Genomic DNA, 18,572 nt, shown 5'->3' on the forward strand with positions numbered 1-18,572 from the left:
TCATCTCTAAAGCCGATCTTCATCCGCATACATCACACGTCACGTGATCAGGAAGCAGAACATCCATGTTTTAGGAGATCGTTTTGGGCTGCTGCAGTAAAAAAAAAAAAGTGAGGCGCGAACCGGAAAAGCTTCTGCCAATCGCAATTCAACAACGGATTATGAAAGAACGGATAACGCTCAAAACGCGCGGATTCTTCCTGATGTAAGAGGTGAGTCTCCGCTTTGGTTTGGTTGTTTTGGCGTCAACATCATCCTAGCGCACAACGTTCTGTGACTCTTAAAAAAACAGTAAAAACGGTGAGAAACGCTGACAGCGAATGAGTTAAATATGAATTTTTTTCTTGCGTAACAAGGCCCCTCCCTGCATCATCACAACATCTGGACAAATCTCTGACAATCATAATGTATATTAGATTTTCTGATTCAGTAACTAACTTTTGGTGAGACGTTCTTCACTTTTGCAGATGATGCGGTTCTAATGAGTCTGATCCAATACATGCTAATGTAAATGTATATCAATAAAGGTTATTAAGTATTAAAGCAACGTTTGACAAACAACAAAAAGATCCACGCTCTGAATTAATGATATCAGATAAATGGGGGTGTGACTCTGCTCACAACACCCAAACGCTGACAGACCCTGATGCTGACAACCTTCAATAATTCAGCGTTTTGCTAACTGTGTGTATCAGAGGAGGTGATCTTAGTGAAACGCTGCTCTAATGGAGACGCTTTAAATCCCAACAAGAGTCAGAGAATTTAGACGCAATTAAGGAAATACCAACTTTTATTTTGGATGTTTTATTTCAAATAACAACACCTGCATTTTGGCAACAACTTCTCCCTTATCAAGTTTACAAAAGTGTCTGTAAACATTAAAGTGCAAAGAACTTGCTCACCATTTATGGCACGGATCTTTAAAGGTTCATGCTACAAGCACGCCGCTCTCTTTTTTTAGGTTCGCTTACCGCTTGCCTTCATCCACACAAATGCTCCTCTTCCTGATAGTTTGTGAAAACAACAACAAAAAGGCAGGATTAAAACAAAAAGGATGAATAGCAAAGTTTATAAAAGTTTAAATAGTTCGTCCTGTTTTATTTACCCTGTGGCTGTTTGAACAAACAACAGCATCGGCGTTAAAAGTCGATTTTATAAACAAAATAAGCAAAATCAACAAAAATGCTAAATTTGAACTGCTTGAAATAGTTTCAGTGTTTGTGTTTTCCTTCGGCTGAGGCTGAAGCGGCCCTTTGCTGGTTTAGATTCTTGTGAACCTCAGTGCATTTCTGACCTCTTTGAAGGTAGAGTTCCTGATGAAGGACGTGTCCGAGGACACGGGGTTGTGCTATATCTGGGTGTCTTACCTAGCTTCAGGGGCGTGTCCAGGGAGTGGCCTGGGGTAGCGCATGCCACCCTTGGAATCTGATTGGCCACCCCATGTGTCACCACACTGAATTCCTTTTAAATAGTCTTCTCATTGTCCACAAAAGGCTTGGGGTAAAACAAAAAAGCATAACCATTGGTGTCACCCATGCACAAAGTAGTGCCTCACCTGGGCCACCCCATTTTAAAAGATCTGGACACGCCACTGCCTAGCTTGGACTTGATGGCAAAGGGCCTTGCCGGAAACTTCTAAGTGTGAGTGTTCAGAGTCAGCTAAGACGGGATTCACGCAGCGACAGAGAAATCCCATTTTTAAATCTCGTGTCTGCTCCTCTCCTGAGGGTTGACCTGTCACTGGAGATCAGAAACATGCCCAACAGGAGGGCAGCAAACAGAGAATAAAAGCTTCTGTTCTCGTCTAAATGCAGCTTATGTGTCAGGCATGTGCCCCAGAGGCGAGTCGGCGGGGCCCAACAGCCGGTACTTCTCCTCCAGAGACGGCTCGGTGCCGCCCTGCAGGTGGATGAGTGGCTTCGTCTGCAGCAGGACGCATCCTCGGCCTCGCCTCTCCTCCTGGTTCCTGCGGTTAAAAAGGTTTATTCTGTTATCCAGCTCAGGGCTCGCATTTTCTGAGCCAGTAGGACTGGGAAGCTTAAGGTTGACCGGGTCCACTGCCAGGCCCTTTTGAGCAAGGCAAGAGTCCTCAGAAAGGGAGGAGAGCAGCTCCTGCACCATCACGCTGGGGTCCCTGCAGGGGCCCTGGCCTGAGAAGGAAGGTGGGCAGCAGTGGTGGGAGCTGAAGCTCAGGCTGAGGTCCTGAGCTGCGCTGCTGCTGCAGTCGGTGATGGATGAACCCACGGTGTGGCTGCTCAGGCTGTGGAGGCGGGCCGTCAGGCTGCCGCTGGACCGCGACATGCTGGTGGAGGCGTCGCTCACGCCGCTGCCCACCCGCTCCATAGCGAGCATCGCATTGGACTGGATGAGGGTGGTGCTGCAGGGGAGGTGGACGTCGATGGCGGCCGTGGTGATGACTCGAGCCCCTAAACCAGACGCTCCAGCGTCTGAAAGGAAATTCACATGCAGGAAATTAAAGGTTAACATCGAAATGATGTCCTTTATCTTAACCATCTATGGGTCCGTCTGCTGCGATAAAACAAAAACAGGTGTTTCACGTGAGATCTCTGCGTCACATTTTAACCTCAAAACCACCTGAAAAAACTTTAAGTTGCTGTTTTTAATTCAGTTTCACAAAACGACTCACCGCTGCTGGCTTCACTGTAATACTGGCTGATGTAGTTGTTCATGTCATCTCGAACGACTGGGTCTAAAACAGAAAACCAAAAATACACTCTAAAAAAGGAAATGTTGAGTTTACCTAACGAGGTTAAATGGAACCAGTTGGCATAACCGGGCAAAGTAAATCAAACGTTTTATTTCTTATAGTGTAGAAAAGCAGATTAATGACATAATTAATGTTTTCTTTAATCTTCTGGGGCCTGACATCCACATAGCAGATAAAAACAATCAGAACAGTAGATAAAACAACAGTAAAAAAATAAAACGAGTCTCTGTCTGAAAGCCAAGTCATAAAAGTGGGTCTTTAAGCGAGACTCAAAAACTGTAACAGGCAGCGAGTTCCAGATAAATGATGAAACATCAGTTATAACAGTTATGGTTAAGAAAAACATTGTTATTTTATTTAACACACAACATCAATCACATGATCACTGATATGAACCATGAGCGTTGCCAGAGAAGATGAGAATTTGGTACCTTAAGTATCACATTTTAAGGTGGACCAAGGTTAATTAATGCTGTTTGTTTTACCAATTAACTGTTTCCTGGTCAAAAATGCCCCCGACTGCAAGCATTTTTTTGAGTGTTTTTACTGTTTTATGAAGAGTCACAGAACATTGTTTCTTGGAAGTTACTTCCTGGAGAAACAGCAACCATCACCTGCAACCCTGCAGAGACTATTAGGAGCATACATCTGAACAGCTACTGTTCACACAGTTGAATACGACATTTAAAAACATCTGGCTACTCTTTTAGCCCTTCAGTCTTTTACAAATAAACTCTTTAAGAATCTAAAAGGGTTCAAATGAAGGCAACTGGACTCTTTTGGTTTCTTGAAGACGTTTTGCTTTTCATCCAAGGAGCTTTGTCAATTCTGACTGGAATATGGGAGGGTCAAGCTTAAAAGCTATTGTTGCTTAAGGAGCAGAAACTCACTCTGAATACCCCCTCTCTACCTCCTGATGAGTCGTTAGCTTCTATTGCGTGGGAGTTGTTTTATTGATTAGATGCAGGAGGGTGTGACCTAGACTGAAACGGTTTAGGAATAGGATTCAGAGCTGCATATAGGTACTGGAAAGGTGAAATTTAAGCCCCCCTCTCCTTTAGGAACTTTTCATTTCCCCAGGGAAAGTTCAACCCTTTAAAGTCCAAACCAACAACAAAGAGCACATAAAAGATCTTTAGAATAAAGAGCAATAAAGGTTCTAATGACACAATAAAAACAGGAAAATAATTATAAATAATAATAACTATTATTATGGTGATACTAATAAATCTCATATTTTATTTCTAACTAACAGTTTTTTGTTCTTTTGTTTTATATATGAGTGTAAAGCATGTTTAAATGAAAACAGGAACCAGAAGGAGCCCTAACAAGTGCCTGACCTGCCAAACGGTTTGTAAAAAACATTCATAGAAACGTCGTCGTCGTCGTCTTCCTCCGCTTATCCGGGTCCGGGTCGCGGGGGCAGCATCCCAACTAGGGAGCTCCAGACCGTCCTCTCCCCGGCCACCTCCACCAGCTCCTCCGGCAGGACCCCAAGGCGTTCCCGGACCAGATTGGAGATGTAACCTCTCCAACGTGTCCTGGGTCGACCCGGGGGCCTCCTGCCGGCAGGACATGCCCGAAACACCTCCCCGGGGAGGCGTCCAGGAGGCATCCTGACCAGATGCCCAAACCACCTCAACTGACTCCTTTCGATCCCGAGGAGCAGCGGTTCTACTCCGAGTCCCTCCCGAATGTCCGAGCTCCTCACCCTATCTCTAAGGCTGAGCCCGGCCACCCTACGGAGGAAACTCATTTCAGCCGCTTGTATCCGCGATCTCGTTCTTTCGGCCATTACCCAAAGCTCATGACCATAGGTGAGGATTGGGACGTAGATGGACCGGTAAATCGAGAGCCTGGCTTTCTGGCTCAGCTCCCTCTTCACCACGACAGATCGGCTCAGCGTCCGCATCACTGCAGACGCCGAACCAATCCGCCTGTCGATCTCCCGATCCCTCCTACCCTCACTCGTGAACAAGACCCCGAGATACTTAAACTCCTCCACTTGAGGTAGGACCTCTCCCCCGACCCGGAGTTGGCAAGCCACCCTTTTCCGGTCGAGAACCATGGTCTCAGATTTGGAGGTGCTGATCCAAATCAGAAACGTGATTTATGATATTTTTGGTTCGTCAACTTTAAAAAAAATAGAATTTATTTCCTTTTATATCTTTGTCTCAAAATTTGTTCCTGCTTTGTTTTTCCAAAAAACTGCTTTACAGGTTGATTTACAGGTCAAAAGTGTGCACTAGTCACTAGCCACTAGTCACTAGTTCTCTTATCAAAACCGTTTAAAAATATGAACAAACTTCTATCGCCTCTGTTACAGATCTGACCTGCAACTGTTGTTTAAATAATGTGAATCTGTAATTGTAACCTTGGTGATTAAAAATCCTGGTACCTGGCTCATGCTGTGGCTCTGTTTCAGTAATCACAGCACAAAGCAGCTCAAATGGAAAACATTTCTTATGTTCACACAAGATAATATTGACTGGGAGGACTTGTGCCCCGGGCCACAGATGCTCTATGGGCAAGTGGTCTGGATCATGCACACGCCTCTGCGTTAGCTAGTTAGTGAGCTAGGACTAAACTGGGACAGGGCGGCGCGCGCGTGTGTGTGTGTGTGTGTGTGTGTGTGTGTGTGTGTGTGTGTGTGTGCGTGTGTGTGTGTGCGTGAGCTCTTTGTTCAAGCACCAATCCCTCCAGTCGACTTGGCCTCCATGTGCACGGCAAATGACTGCGATCCGCTGAGCTCTCCTGCTCGCTTGATTGGTCTTGAGCTCGCTGTCCGCTGGCTGAGTGCGAACCCAGAGTACCCTGAGTGCTAGCCCCTGTCCCGCGGGACATGCAGCAGACTCTGATGGATAGTTTCATTTATTTTTCTGTCTAAAATATTAATCCCCGAGCCACCCCTGGAGAGGAAGCATTGCACTCTCTAAAACAAGACCGAGACAATCCCTTCGCAATTAATAACGCATGAGTCAGAAACAGAAAGGGTCGTCCAGCGTGTATGAAAGGCTTTTCTTTCTGTGACACTGGAGCCGGCGGGCTGTCGTCTAAGTGTGAAAAAGAAGCTGTGACAGGCAAAGGTCTTGTTGGTTTGTCCACAGACTCAAATCTTTAATGTCTGAAGCATCGAGGACACGCCACAGGTGGAACGACCCGTTCTAAACTCACGGATCCTTAAAGCAGCAACAGTAAGTGTTTCAACTCCGACCCTTTCTGTGATTGTTGGGTTAGGAACTTTTCATATTTGACACAAATCTGCAGGAAACTTCTCACTGATCCTTTAAGTTTGGGCCTAAACTTAACTTTTAGTTGTTTCCTGTATATTTTAGGATGTGAACAAACGCTGAACTTTCCAAGTGAGTGTGCCAATGCGTCGTCTACAGAAGTGCACGTAAAACAGATGAGGTAATTCACAAATACCTAAAAAATATTAATACTTCACCTTCTTCAGATTCCTTTTTAAAGGATACTGGTTTCAAAGGGTTTCCTGGTGGTCTGGCGTTTGACTGCATATCAGCTCCTCTGACTTGGCTTTAGCCCTGTGGCCTAAGTGCTCGTCCCAGTGGTCCCAGTTGTCCCAGTGACCATGTTCCCGTAAAAAGCCCCACTTGTTTCTGTGAGCCCAGATTTCCCACTTTGCCCCGGGGGTAACTTTGTGGCCACCGTGGAGCCTCCTCATGCCCTGTTGTGGTTTTTCAGGTAGGGAACAGATGTTGACAGAAGACCACTTTCTCCAAACAAGACCCAAAGCGCAGAGCACTCTGTCCCTGAAACGGTCCGATCAGCCGGGTTTGGCCTGGGACGAGCTTCGCCGAGAGGACAGATGGTCAGAGGCATGACGTCTCAGGGAACAGGCTTGTTTTTTCCAGGATTCATCAGATCCTAAAAGCTTTTCTGTCCCCGCCAGAGCGCCGGCAGTAAGAAGGGTGTTGTGTGTGAGAGCGCGGACGGTCTGAGAGTTCAGCCTCGAAGACGCTCCAGGGCTGCAGCTTCACATGAACCGTACGCCACTCTGGCATCCAGGTCTCCTGACGTTGCCTCATCACATCCTTTTTGTTTCATATAATTATGTATATGCTTTATAAGGGTGAGGGACATCATCTGTTTTTTATGCATCGTGATTCAGACTTGATTAAAAAATCACTTTACCTATGTAAATAATAACGCAGTGTTAAGGTTTAAAGGTGGAACTCTTGTGAGCAAAGTGCAGCACCGCTGAAATATTGCACCACGTGGTGAACAAAAGACAGCTGAGTGAGACCGGTGTTATGTCAAAAAGGGTTCCTCCTGTTTGACACCCTGTGCTGCTTTAGTTCATGGTAGTTGGTCCGTAGGGGGCGCTAGGGCGCCGCCCTACCTTTAAAAAACATGTTTACCATGAATGTGTCAGTTTAGTATGGAAGCCCATTCCCGCCACTCAGATAAAAAAAATATATATTTTTTTTCTCATTATTATGACTTAGCTATCTCATAATTATGAGATACTAATCATAATAATGAGATAGTATCTCATAATTATGAGATAGCTAAGTCATAATAATGAGATACTAAGTCATAATAATGAGATACTATCTCATAGTATCTCATTATTAGGACTTTGCTGTCTCATAATTATGAGATAGTTAAGTCATAATAATGAGATAGTATCTCATAATACACTATCTCATCCCATAATTATGAGATACTATATCATAATAATGAGATAGTATCTCATAATTATGAGATAGCTAAGTCATAATAATGACATCTACTATGAGATAGTATCTCATTATTAGGACTTTGCTGTCTCATAATTATGAGATAGCTAAGTCATAATAATAGATAGTATCTCATAATAATGAGATACTATGAGATAGTATCTCATAATAATGAGATACTATCTCATAGTATCTCATTATTATGAGACACTATCTCATCCCATAATTATGAGATACTATATCATAATAATGAGATAGTATCTCATAATTATGAGATAGCTAAGTCATAATAATGACATCTACTATGAGATAGTATCTCATTATTAGGACTTTGCTGTCTCATAATTATGAGATAGCTAAGTCATTATAATAGATAGTATCTCATAATAATGAGATACTATGAGATAGTATCTCATAATAATGAGATACTATCTCATAGTATCTCATTATTATGAGACACTATCTCATCCCATAATTATGAGATACTATATCATAATAATGAGATAGTATCTCATAATTATGAGATAGCTAAGTCATAATAATGAGATAGTATCTCATAATTATGAGACAGCTAAGTCATAATAATGAGATACTATCTCATAGTATCTCATTATTATGACTTAGCTGTCTCATAATTATGATACACTATCTCATCTCATAATTATAAGTTACTATATCATAATAATGAGTCTGACACCAACGTCGCCACTTAATGTGCCGGGCGCAGTCTGCAGATCACTCAGCCCCTCCGTCACCAATTTTAGAATGATCTAGATAATTTTAGAACATTATATCACTGTTCGAAAATACAGAATATATCACAGTTATTAAATATATTTCTATAAAAACTGATAATTGTGGATTAATTTTGAAAAGTTATTAAACAATAGATATTATTTCTGATCAAATATAGAATATTTTATATTTGAGGATCTGCCTCATCATCATCTTCCTCTTGTTCATCATCATCACTGATGGTGAGAGTTGCTGACACAATCCTCCTCCATTTTTAAGAGAAATCTTAGTTTAAAACTCCAAAACATAATCAGTATCATAATTGTTATTATTACTGTTACCATGAATATTATGATTGTGTCTAAAAAACAACAGATTTTACCTAAAATATTCGTAATTGACTTGACTTGTTCAGGGCGTTTGTTCAAACATGGCAGATTTGATTTTCATGCTAAGATTTCACCAACTTTATTGAGTTTAACATTGACAACACATGTATTCTTATTTAGCACAACTAGTCAACCTTGTGATGTGAGAGTTTCAGAAACTTAGCATTGTTAGTTTTAGAGATCTGACCATAAACACGAGAGGAGACCGAGCAGCTTTCTGGCTCTGCAGACTCTGCGCTGATTGGTGGAATGGCGCCGTGGTGCAAACCGTGACTAGCTTGATCTCTGGTGATTGTTGGGGTGAAATCCCGTAAGTCTTCGTGAAAAGCCACACCGACTTCATTTATGATGTGAGTAGAAGTGTCTCAATATCGACGTTGGCCCTATAAAGGGTTAAACAGTAAAATTCCACTTTCCACTCCCTCGTTCTCACACACAGCTAACTAAGTTACAATAGACAGTCTAATTAAACTAATAACACATAAACACTTTAATGTTTTCATGTTTTTGTTGAACACACCATGTGTGCGGGTGGGTAAAGTTTATAAATATTAGACCTGTCAATCGATTAAAATTTTTAATCGTGATTAATTGCATGATTGTCTATAGTTAACTCACAGTTAATCACAAACTTAATTTTTAAGAATAACTTTTAATAATGATTAAAAAACAGTTTTAATTTCAAATATGGAGTGAACAATGATAAGTACTCACAAAATCAACATGTGAGAATAAAACTAGGACAAAGAGAAGTGTGCTTTTTCATCTTGATACAGTTTTTGTTTATTGGTAGCCGCGGTGGCTCTCGAAGGTAATTCATACGTGCTGTCGCTTGATGCAATGCGAATTATGTCAAGTAGTCCTTCATCCTCCACAATGTTAATCAGTCTACAGGCTGTAGCTACCCATTTATCAATGGCTGTTGAAAGCTTACGTGATGTCAAATTGTCCAGGCGTCTCTGCTGAAAACTTTCCAGCGTGGGTTTCTGTCGGCGAGGAGGAGGAGGGCTCTCTGCATCAGCTGTATGTTTTGCCAACAGGTGGTATTTGAGACTTGACATACTATGGTGATAGCTCAGTTCACATCGACATTAGAGTTTTAAATGCAAACTTTCCATTCAAAAGACCGTTTTTGTTTTCCATGCTCTACCTAGCATCTGCCGACTGAGCATTAACGTTCTTGTTGATGTAGGCCATGGAACGCCAGGAGGGCCAAAGGAAAGTACGGAAGCCTGCGCTTTAATCGCACGTTAATTAAATTAGCCGTTAAAAGGAGCTTTGCATTAATGCATTAAAAACGTGTTTATTTTGACAGCCCTAATAAATGTGGATTTACTGTCTGGTTGAACCTCCTTTGGCAGCAGAAACTTCAACCACACGTTTGCTGTAGTTGGAGATCAGACCAACACAATGGTCACGAGGGAATCTTTCGCATCCCCCTTAACAGAACTGTTTCAGTTCAGGAATATTCTTGTGATGTCTGATGTGAATCGTGTTCTTGAGGTCACACCACAGCATCTCAGTCAGAACTGCTGTGGAGCATCCAGGTGCTCTTCTGCTAACTTTAATAATGCAGCAGCAGCTTCCTCCATGGTGTAATCCCATGAACTCCAGTCTTGTTTGGTGTTCTACGTATCGTAGATTTGCCAACAGGGACATTGGCGTGTGCCAGAGATTCTTCTAAGTCTTTATCTGAAACTCTACGATTCTTCTTCACATCACTGAGCATTCAGCGCTGTGCTCTTGCGGTCATCTTTACAAGACGGCCTCTCTTAGGGAGAGTCCTCGTCGTCGTCTTCCTCCGCGTATCCGGGTCCGGGTCGCGGGGGCAGCATCCCAACTAGGGAGCTCCAAACCGTCCTCTCCCCGGCCACCTCCACCAGCTCCTCCGGCAGGACCCCAAGGCGTTCCCGGACCAGATTGGAGATGTAACCTCTCCAACGTGTCCTGGGTCGACCCGGGGGCCTCCTGCCGGCAGGACATGCCCGAAACACCTCCCCAGGGAGGCGTCCAGGAGGCATCCTGACCAGATGCCCAAACCACCTCAACTGACTCCTTTCGATCCGGAGGAGCAGCGGTTCTACTCCGAGTCCCTCCCGAATGTCCGAGCTCCTCACCCTATCTCTAAGGCTGAGCCCGGCCACCCTATGGAGGAAACTCATTTCGGCCGCTTGTATCCGCGATCTCGTTCTTTCGGTCATTACCCAAAGCTCATGACCATAGGTGACAATTGGGACGTAGATCGACCGGTAAATCGAGAGCCTGGCTTTCTGGCTCAGCTCCCTCTTCACCACGACAGATCGGCTCAGCGTCCGCATCACTGCAGATGCTAAATCAATCTGGTCATCCTTGAACCGTCACCTTATCGTGGTGGAGGAGTTTGAGTGCCCTAATGACCCTAGGAGCTATGTTGTCTGGGGCACTTTGTGCCCCTGGTAGGGTCTCCCATGACAAATTTGTCTAAGGTGAAGGGTGAGACAAAGAACGGTTCAGAGGATCTTACATTGATTTACAATCAAAGAGTCGGAGTACCCGGCCCGAAGGGTTACCGGGGTCCCACCCTGGAGCCAGGCCTGGGGATGGGGCCCGTGAGCGAGCGCCTGGTGGCCGGGCATTCGCCCATGGGGCCCGGCCGGACCCAGCCCGAACCGGATACATGGGCTCATCCAGCTGTGGACCCACCACCCGCAGGAGGAACATGAATGGTCCGGTGCAGTGTGGATTGGGTGGCAGATCGAGGCGGGAGCCTTGGCGGTCCGATCCCCGGAAAAGGAAACTGGGAGAGTATCACAGAGCTGAACTGCATTTTCTTTAGTGATGAGGGTTTTTCTGACGTGTTTCGACATACACCGCCGCCTTCGTCAGAGCAAACCTGTGTTTAACGAAGAACTAAAGAAAATGAAATTGGATAACCAACACATTACGAACGTAACGAAGATGTTCAGAGCTGAACTTTTTTCATCTAAAGACTATTTGTCTTACCGATGAACATCAAGTCAACAGCCGTGGGTCTTCTGAGAACTCTTTTGTGCGACGCATCGTTCACCTCAGGTAATGCTTCTTGTGTTTTTTACAGGGCCTCCAATCTCATCTCACTTGTGGGACTCCAGTTTGCTGACACTTGACTCCAATTAGCTCTTGGAGATGTCATTAAGGGGTACACATACATTTCTCACCTGCACTGACTGTTTACATAGTGTGTTCAATAAAAACATATAATTATTTGTGTTATATTACTTTAATTAGACTGTGAATGTCTGTTGTTGTGACTCACATGAAGATCAGATCACATTTTATGTGCAGAAATCCATTTAATCCCAAAGGGTTCACATACGTTTTCATGTAACTGTCGATAGAGTTGAACTCACACCTGCAGCTGCTGCTGTAAGATGTGTTGATAGTTCTCATTCTATGTAATTATATAAAACAGGATGTCTTGTTTAATGTCTATGCAGCGTTAGTGTCACCTGCTGGTGGACCTGAGTATTGCGCTTTAAGCAGATGATTGGTTGAGACACAGGCTGATAGAGACCAAAAACACAAGCTGGAAAACAAACTAAGAGCAAAAAAAAAAAAAATGCGGAGGACAAAAACAGACATTATGGGATGCAGATGCTCATACGGTAGGCTTGTGTCTTTATTTGAGACTTTTAATCCGTAGAAACTAGGTTTGATTAGATTTGGAGCCAAACTGTGACCTAACTGGTCAGGACTGGATGTAGAACATTAAAAGATCAATAAATGTAATGAAACGTGTTATTTAGGGTCTTTCTTTGAAAATGGAAATTAAATTCTGCCTTCAATTGATGTTACTTCCTTTGATACAGAACTTTCTTCTTTCCTATTATCAATAATTTTGTTTTTCTGTCTGGTATTTTTAGAGCTCCGATACGAGTTTGGGGCTTTTAATGTTTTACGTCTGAATCGGGGGTGCTGTAAGTCAACAAGCGTTGATAATAAGTTATCAGGAGTAAATTCACTTTGGGTGATTAAAAAGGGATGAGGGGTAGAAAAATGCATCCATATGCACTGATAATTGATTAATATTCACATCACCACCATCTGAATCAAACAATACTTGATGTTGCAGCTCCTCTGACTTGTTTAGTTACTTTTAAACCACACATTTTGTTTTAAAAGAAACTGTTTCCAAGTTTTAATTCACATCCTTCATATCTGATTCAAATGATGGAACCAGCCCCGTTCTGAGGTGCTCTTCTGACACCATACCTGTGTTAGCCTGGGGCTGCCTGGGGTTCCTCTGACCGCCCTCGTCGTCAGACTCCCCCGGTGTCAAACCTTCTATGACCTGAAAGCTCTTCCCCTGTTTGCCCCAGACATGGTGGATCTGCATGGCTGCTTCACGCTCCGCTGCCAGGTCCAGATCCTGCTGGGCCAGATGTGCCCGCAGCTGCCGGATCTCGAACTGGAGGTGGTGGTGGGCCAATTGAGAGAGAGAGAGAGAGAGAGAGAGAGAGAGAGAGAGAGAGAGAGAGAGAGAGAGAGAGAGAGAGAGAGAGAGAGAGAGAGAGAGAGAGAGAGAGAGAGAGAACGGAGTTTAAATGGGACTTGGCTCGATATTTCAAGTAATGTGTGAAAGGACGGGTGGAAATACGCAGATGGAGACAATAACAGTAATAAGCTACATTACAGAGGCAGTGAGTTGATTTAATATCTCACAGGATGCCTTACACAAAATATAAAAGGTTTCAGAGTAACTTCAAATCCTGTAAAAGTTGTGAAAATAAAAATTCTAATTTTTAAACAAGTAACCCAGTCCTACCCGTCAGTATTTATTATTAATCTTTATTTTCTAGTGTCTGCGTGTGCTCAGAGGATACAAACTCAGCTGTTTGTGAGGATTTGCTGCCCTCTGCTGGCAGATCAACCAATAGCTCCATGCTGGCCAACAGAAGATTGTTGTGGCCTCCGACTGGACCGTTAAGTCTTTATGTTTTGGGATTTTTATGAAAACAGTTGATTTACACCCCAACTCAGCTCAAGCATACACAGAAGCACATAGGAGATGAATTAGATTTCAAAGGTTTTGCAAGAATTTTAACAGCTGTGCATAAATTGAAACACTGATCGGTTTGCAGAATGTAATTTTGAGCTTGTTTCAAACTGAAAAACAGCTTCCCGGGTGCTTTTTGCACACGCGCACGCGCACACACACACACACACACGCACACACACACGCACACACACACGCACATGCACGCGCACGCACACACACACACACACACACACCGGACTCACCGCCTGCTCCTGACAGATCTGAGTGAGACGCTCCAGCTGCTCCTCCCGCACGGCCTTGGTCTTCTCACACTGCTGGATCTCCAGCTCCATCTCAACTTTGACCTGCAGCACAAATGCTGAAACACAACAGACAGACACCCGACTGAAATGTGCATTCTTCCTCAAATGTAATTAAAAAGGAAAAGTATTCAACTAACTTTCAAATATGTGGTGTGTGTGTGTGGAGGACCTGGGGGAGAATCAATCAATCAATCAAATCAATCAAAGCTTTATTTATAAAGCGCCTTCCGCAACCCTGTCAGGAAGCCCAAAGCGCTGAACATGGTAGTTGTAAGTAACTATACTGAATAAATCAACAATAAAAGAAATTCAAATTACAAAATACAAATTACAAAATACAAAATGGAAATAACAAGATAGATGAAACATTCCGGTAAAATACAAATGTGTGAAACACAACTGGATTGAGTGGATGGATTGAGTGTACCAATGAAAACTGTGGAATGGATTCAACATAATAGAGGGCCATAATCAAACATGTTCTGGAAACGCCAAGCGGAGGAGGTGTGTTTTTAGGTGATTCTTAAAGACTGGCAGAGAAGGGGACAGCCTAACTGAGGGTGGCAACTGGTTCCAGAGTAACGGTGCTAGGACTGAGAAAGCCCGGTCCCCACGGGTACGAGAAGGGGCAAAACCCAAAGTAGGGAGTGTGCTTCTAGTCTCCATCGGACCGGGGGTGAGGTGGGGGTAGGACTAAACCTAAATTCAAGTATTTCTACTTTTGAAAATGTAGTGGAGTAGAAATTACAGAGAACTACTTTAAAATGTAGTGGAGTAAAAGTAAAAAGGTCTTGAAATAAATAACTGAAGTACAGACACAGAAAATTTGTAATTAACTACAGTAGCAAAGTACTTTGTTACATTAAATCACTGCAGTTAACTAAGATACCAAAATATTATTTGTGAAACTTGCAACTTATTGAATCTATAGTAACTAAAGTAACTGTAACTGATATGTGGATATTATACTGATGTAATTAATCACTAAAATGATCATAATTGGCACTAATATATAGAAGCTTATAAAATAGTTTAGAATTATTCTTCTCTGGTGAGAATCTGGGAAGTTAAAATATTATTTACAGGTTGTGTTCAAATCCAGGTGCAAGTAAAGATTAGGAGCCAAAATGCATTATTAACCACACAAGAAATAAAACTAGTCCGTGTAAGCTGTGGATCCTCCACCAGGGGGCAGCAGACACACACACGGCTGGATATGACAGGTTTGTGATGAAGGTGCTAATCCTGATGCTCCATCTGGATGCTTTAAGGACAGAAGTGGTTTAATGTGGAGTTTGTGATGATGCGCCACGGGGCTTAAATCCAAACTCCTTCTGAAAACAGACTTTAAACCTTTCTCTCTTTTTTCTTCCAGGTGGTCAAAATTTGTTATCGTAGAAAAACTCAGCAAGGTTTCATGACTAAATCACTACTTTTTTTAACTTATTTTTTTCTAAACTCTTCACAAACCACATTTTTTTTACATTTTTACTGAAGCTAAACCACTTGCCAAGTTAGGCAACATGTTTGATCAATCAATTCTGATCATTCCTATTTTGAACTTATCATCTTGAAATGCTGATATTTCCAGCTGCCACAGAGCTGCTGATAAACAGCATCGTTTCACCACCAGGGCACCATCTCACTCCTCTGCACTCTCATTAGTCTGACACCAACGTCGCCACTTAATGTGTCGGGCGCAGTCTGCAGATCACTCAGCCCCTCCGTCACCATAACTGAGACAGTTCATCAGCTGTACGTTTACTGGTCTGAGGAGGTGTTCTTCCCCTCTGATGCAGTTCTGCCCACCTAGCAAGGAAATTCAATCACTCACAAATATCAGACCGAACAGCTGGAGGTGAACAAAACAATCAGGAGTTTACTCCCTGGAAAGCAGCGCTGCAGACGCTTGTTGAAAACAAATTCACACCTCTCTAACAAACTGGATTGGTGGATTTCAACCAGTGAAAATCAACAGGATGTTTATTATCAAAACTGATTTAACATAAATGATGAGGCCTGTCCTTACCGTCAATGATTCGCTTGACCCTCCAGATTCGTAGGGTGATGATGAGGCTGATGGCGTCCCAGGGGCTGCTGGGCCCGTTCGCCACCGTGGAGGCCACCATTGGGGCCAGAGAGAGGACGATGACTGCACCATCAAATACCTGACGGCATAAACACAAGAGTCAAAACGCTGAAGCCTCCAAACCAGACCAACTCGGACTGAAACGCAGCTTTTTGCTTCATTTCTTAAAACCTGCTGGGGTTTTCCTTCTGTTCACAGCGAGCACCAAACTCTCATTTCCTGTCAAACTTTTTCAGTCACCTCATTAACTTGCGGAGAAAAAAAAGCATTGATTTAATTGTATTGTTTCAGTTCAGTTGTAAAAAGTACTAACCCTTAACTTCCACACAAAGAAAATTTACTTTTGTTTTTGCATTTTGGTTTATTTGTGATAGTGTATGGAATTATATTTGTAAAACAGATAGTAATAATAGTAATGGTAATAGTAGTAATAGTGATAGCACTAATCAGAGTAATAGTAGTAATAATAATAATAGTAGTAATAGTTGTATTAGTGGTAATAATATTTGTAGTAATAGAAATAAATGGCCTGTTGTTTGATACACCACCTTCTAGAGTCCTGGAACCTCCCAAGGTGCTTTACAACACAATCAGTCGTTCACCCATTCACACACACATTCACACCCTGGTGGGAATGAGCTACCATGTAGCCACTGCTGCCCTAATAGTAGTAGTAATAATTGTAATAGTAGTATTAATAATGTAGTAATCGTAATATTAGTAGTAATAATATTTGTAGAAATTGTAATAATAGTAGTAAAAGCTGTAATAGTAGTCATCGTAATAGTAATAATAGTTGCAATAGTAGTAATAATATTTGTAGTAATATTAATAATGGCAGTATTAGCTGTAATGGTAGTAATAATAATAGTAGCATTTGCAATAATAGTACTAATAATAGCTGTAACAGTTTTAATAGTGGTATAATATTAGTAGTAATTATAATAACTAGTATTAGTTGTAATAGAGGTAAGAACAATAGTAGAAATAGTAATAATAGTAGTAATAGTTGTAACAGTAGTGATGATAATAATAGTAGAAATCATAATAACAGTAGTAATAATTGTAATAGTAGTAATAGTAATAATAGTAGTATTAGTTGTAATGGTAGTAATAATAATGGTAGTAATCAAAATAATAGTACTAATAGTTGTAATAGTGGTAATAATATTTGTAGTAATAGTAATAATAGTAATAGTTGTAATAGTTGTAATAATATTAGTATTAACGGTAATGATAGTTGTAATAGTTGTAATAGCAGTAATAATAATAGTAGTAATCGTAATAATAGTAGTAATAGTTTTAATAGTAGTAAAAATATTTGTAGTATTAGTAATAATGGTAGTAATAGTTGGAATAGTAGTAATATTAGTAGTAATAGTAATAATAATAGTAGCAGTTGTAATAGTAGTATAATATTATTAATAATAGTAACAGTATTAGTTGTAATAGAAGTAATCAAAATAGTAGTAAAATTAGTAATAGTAATAACAGTAATAGAAATAATAGTTGTAATAGCAGTATAGTATTAGTATTAAAAGTAATAATAGTAATAGTTGTAATAGAGGTAATAAAAATAGTAGTAATATTAGTAATAGCAATAGTTTTAATAGTAATAATAATAGTAATAGTTGTAATAGTAGTAAAACAATAGTAGTAATATTAGAAATAGAAATAGTAGTAATAGTAATAATAGTAGTAATAAAAATTGTAGTAATATTGGTAATAGTAATAGAAGTAATAGAAATAATAGTAGTAATAGTTGTAATACTAGTAATAAAATAGTAGCAATATTAGTAATAGTAATAGTAGTAATAGTAGTAGTAATAGAAATAAAAATAGTAGTAATATTAGTAATAGTAATTGCAGTAATAAATTAAATCAACATCAAATCACATTTATTATATCACATTTAAATGCAACAATAATGCCCAAAGTGCTGAACATGGAAATATACAAACATTAAAATACATAAACAGTCAAGTAAAAGCACAATAAAAACAATGCATAAAAATCAGACATAAGAATTGATAAAAAAACAGGACTATCGAGTCAACTAGGACTAGTAAAAGCGGTTGAGTAAAAGTACGTTTTCAGTACCTTTTTAAAAATGCCAACAGATGAGGCCTGCCTAATGGAGACAGGCAGGCGTCTACAGGTCAGTGATCACGTTTATTTATTTATTTATTTAATTATTCATTCATTCATTCATTCATTCATTTCACTTCATTCAAACATCACTTAGACATGGGGGCTAAAATGTGCTCTACCTGCCAGCAAAAGGCTTAAAACTCTGGAAACGATTCCGGACTTGGGCCTGTACCTACCTCTACTTTGTTTTCTATGTAGTCCCAGATCCCGAGCACTACGATTCTGAACACAGTCTGAGGGAGACAGAAACACAAAGGAAACTTGAAGTGAGGCTGTGTGGCCACATATAGTCCTCACATCTATAAGCCTTTGTTACACACGGCCTGTTTCTGGTTCCTTCCATTAATCTCTTTTATTTCTGTTGAATCTATTTGTGCTTTCTGTAGAAACTGAACTTGCACAATGACACAAATTAGGAGTTGAGTGAGGAAAAGCCTTCAGGAATGTCTTTTACTTTT

At 41.3% G+C, this 18,572-nt stretch overlaps 1 protein-coding gene across 1 annotated transcript in view; it reads right to left on the reverse strand.

Annotated features, from left to right (window-relative positions):
- Positions 1 to 646: 646 nt before the first annotated feature.
- Positions 647 to 18,572, reverse strand: part of LOC107381551 (transmembrane protein 266) — a 78,132-nt gene continuing 60,206 nt past the window's right edge. The window contains exons 6-11 of the mRNA XM_015953281.3: positions 18,291 to 18,347; positions 15,904 to 16,042; positions 13,815 to 13,930; positions 12,786 to 12,981; positions 2,648 to 2,710; positions 647 to 2,447 (exon numbers count right to left, since the gene is read on the reverse strand). Of these exons, the coding sequence (XP_015808767.1) occupies positions 1,816 to 2,447; positions 2,648 to 2,710; positions 12,786 to 12,981; positions 13,815 to 13,930; positions 15,904 to 16,042; positions 18,291 to 18,347 (1,203 nt within the window). The 3' untranslated portion in view covers positions 647 to 1,815. The remainder of the gene's footprint in view (positions 2,448 to 2,647; positions 2,711 to 12,785; positions 12,982 to 13,814; positions 13,931 to 15,903; positions 16,043 to 18,290; positions 18,348 to 18,572) is intronic.

The sequence above is a fragment of the Nothobranchius furzeri genome, chromosome 9 (assembly GCF_043380555.1).
Source record: "Nothobranchius furzeri strain GRZ-AD chromosome 9, NfurGRZ-RIMD1, whole genome shotgun sequence".
Classification (NCBI taxonomy): Eukaryota; Metazoa; Chordata; class Actinopteri; order Cyprinodontiformes; family Nothobranchiidae; genus Nothobranchius; species Nothobranchius furzeri.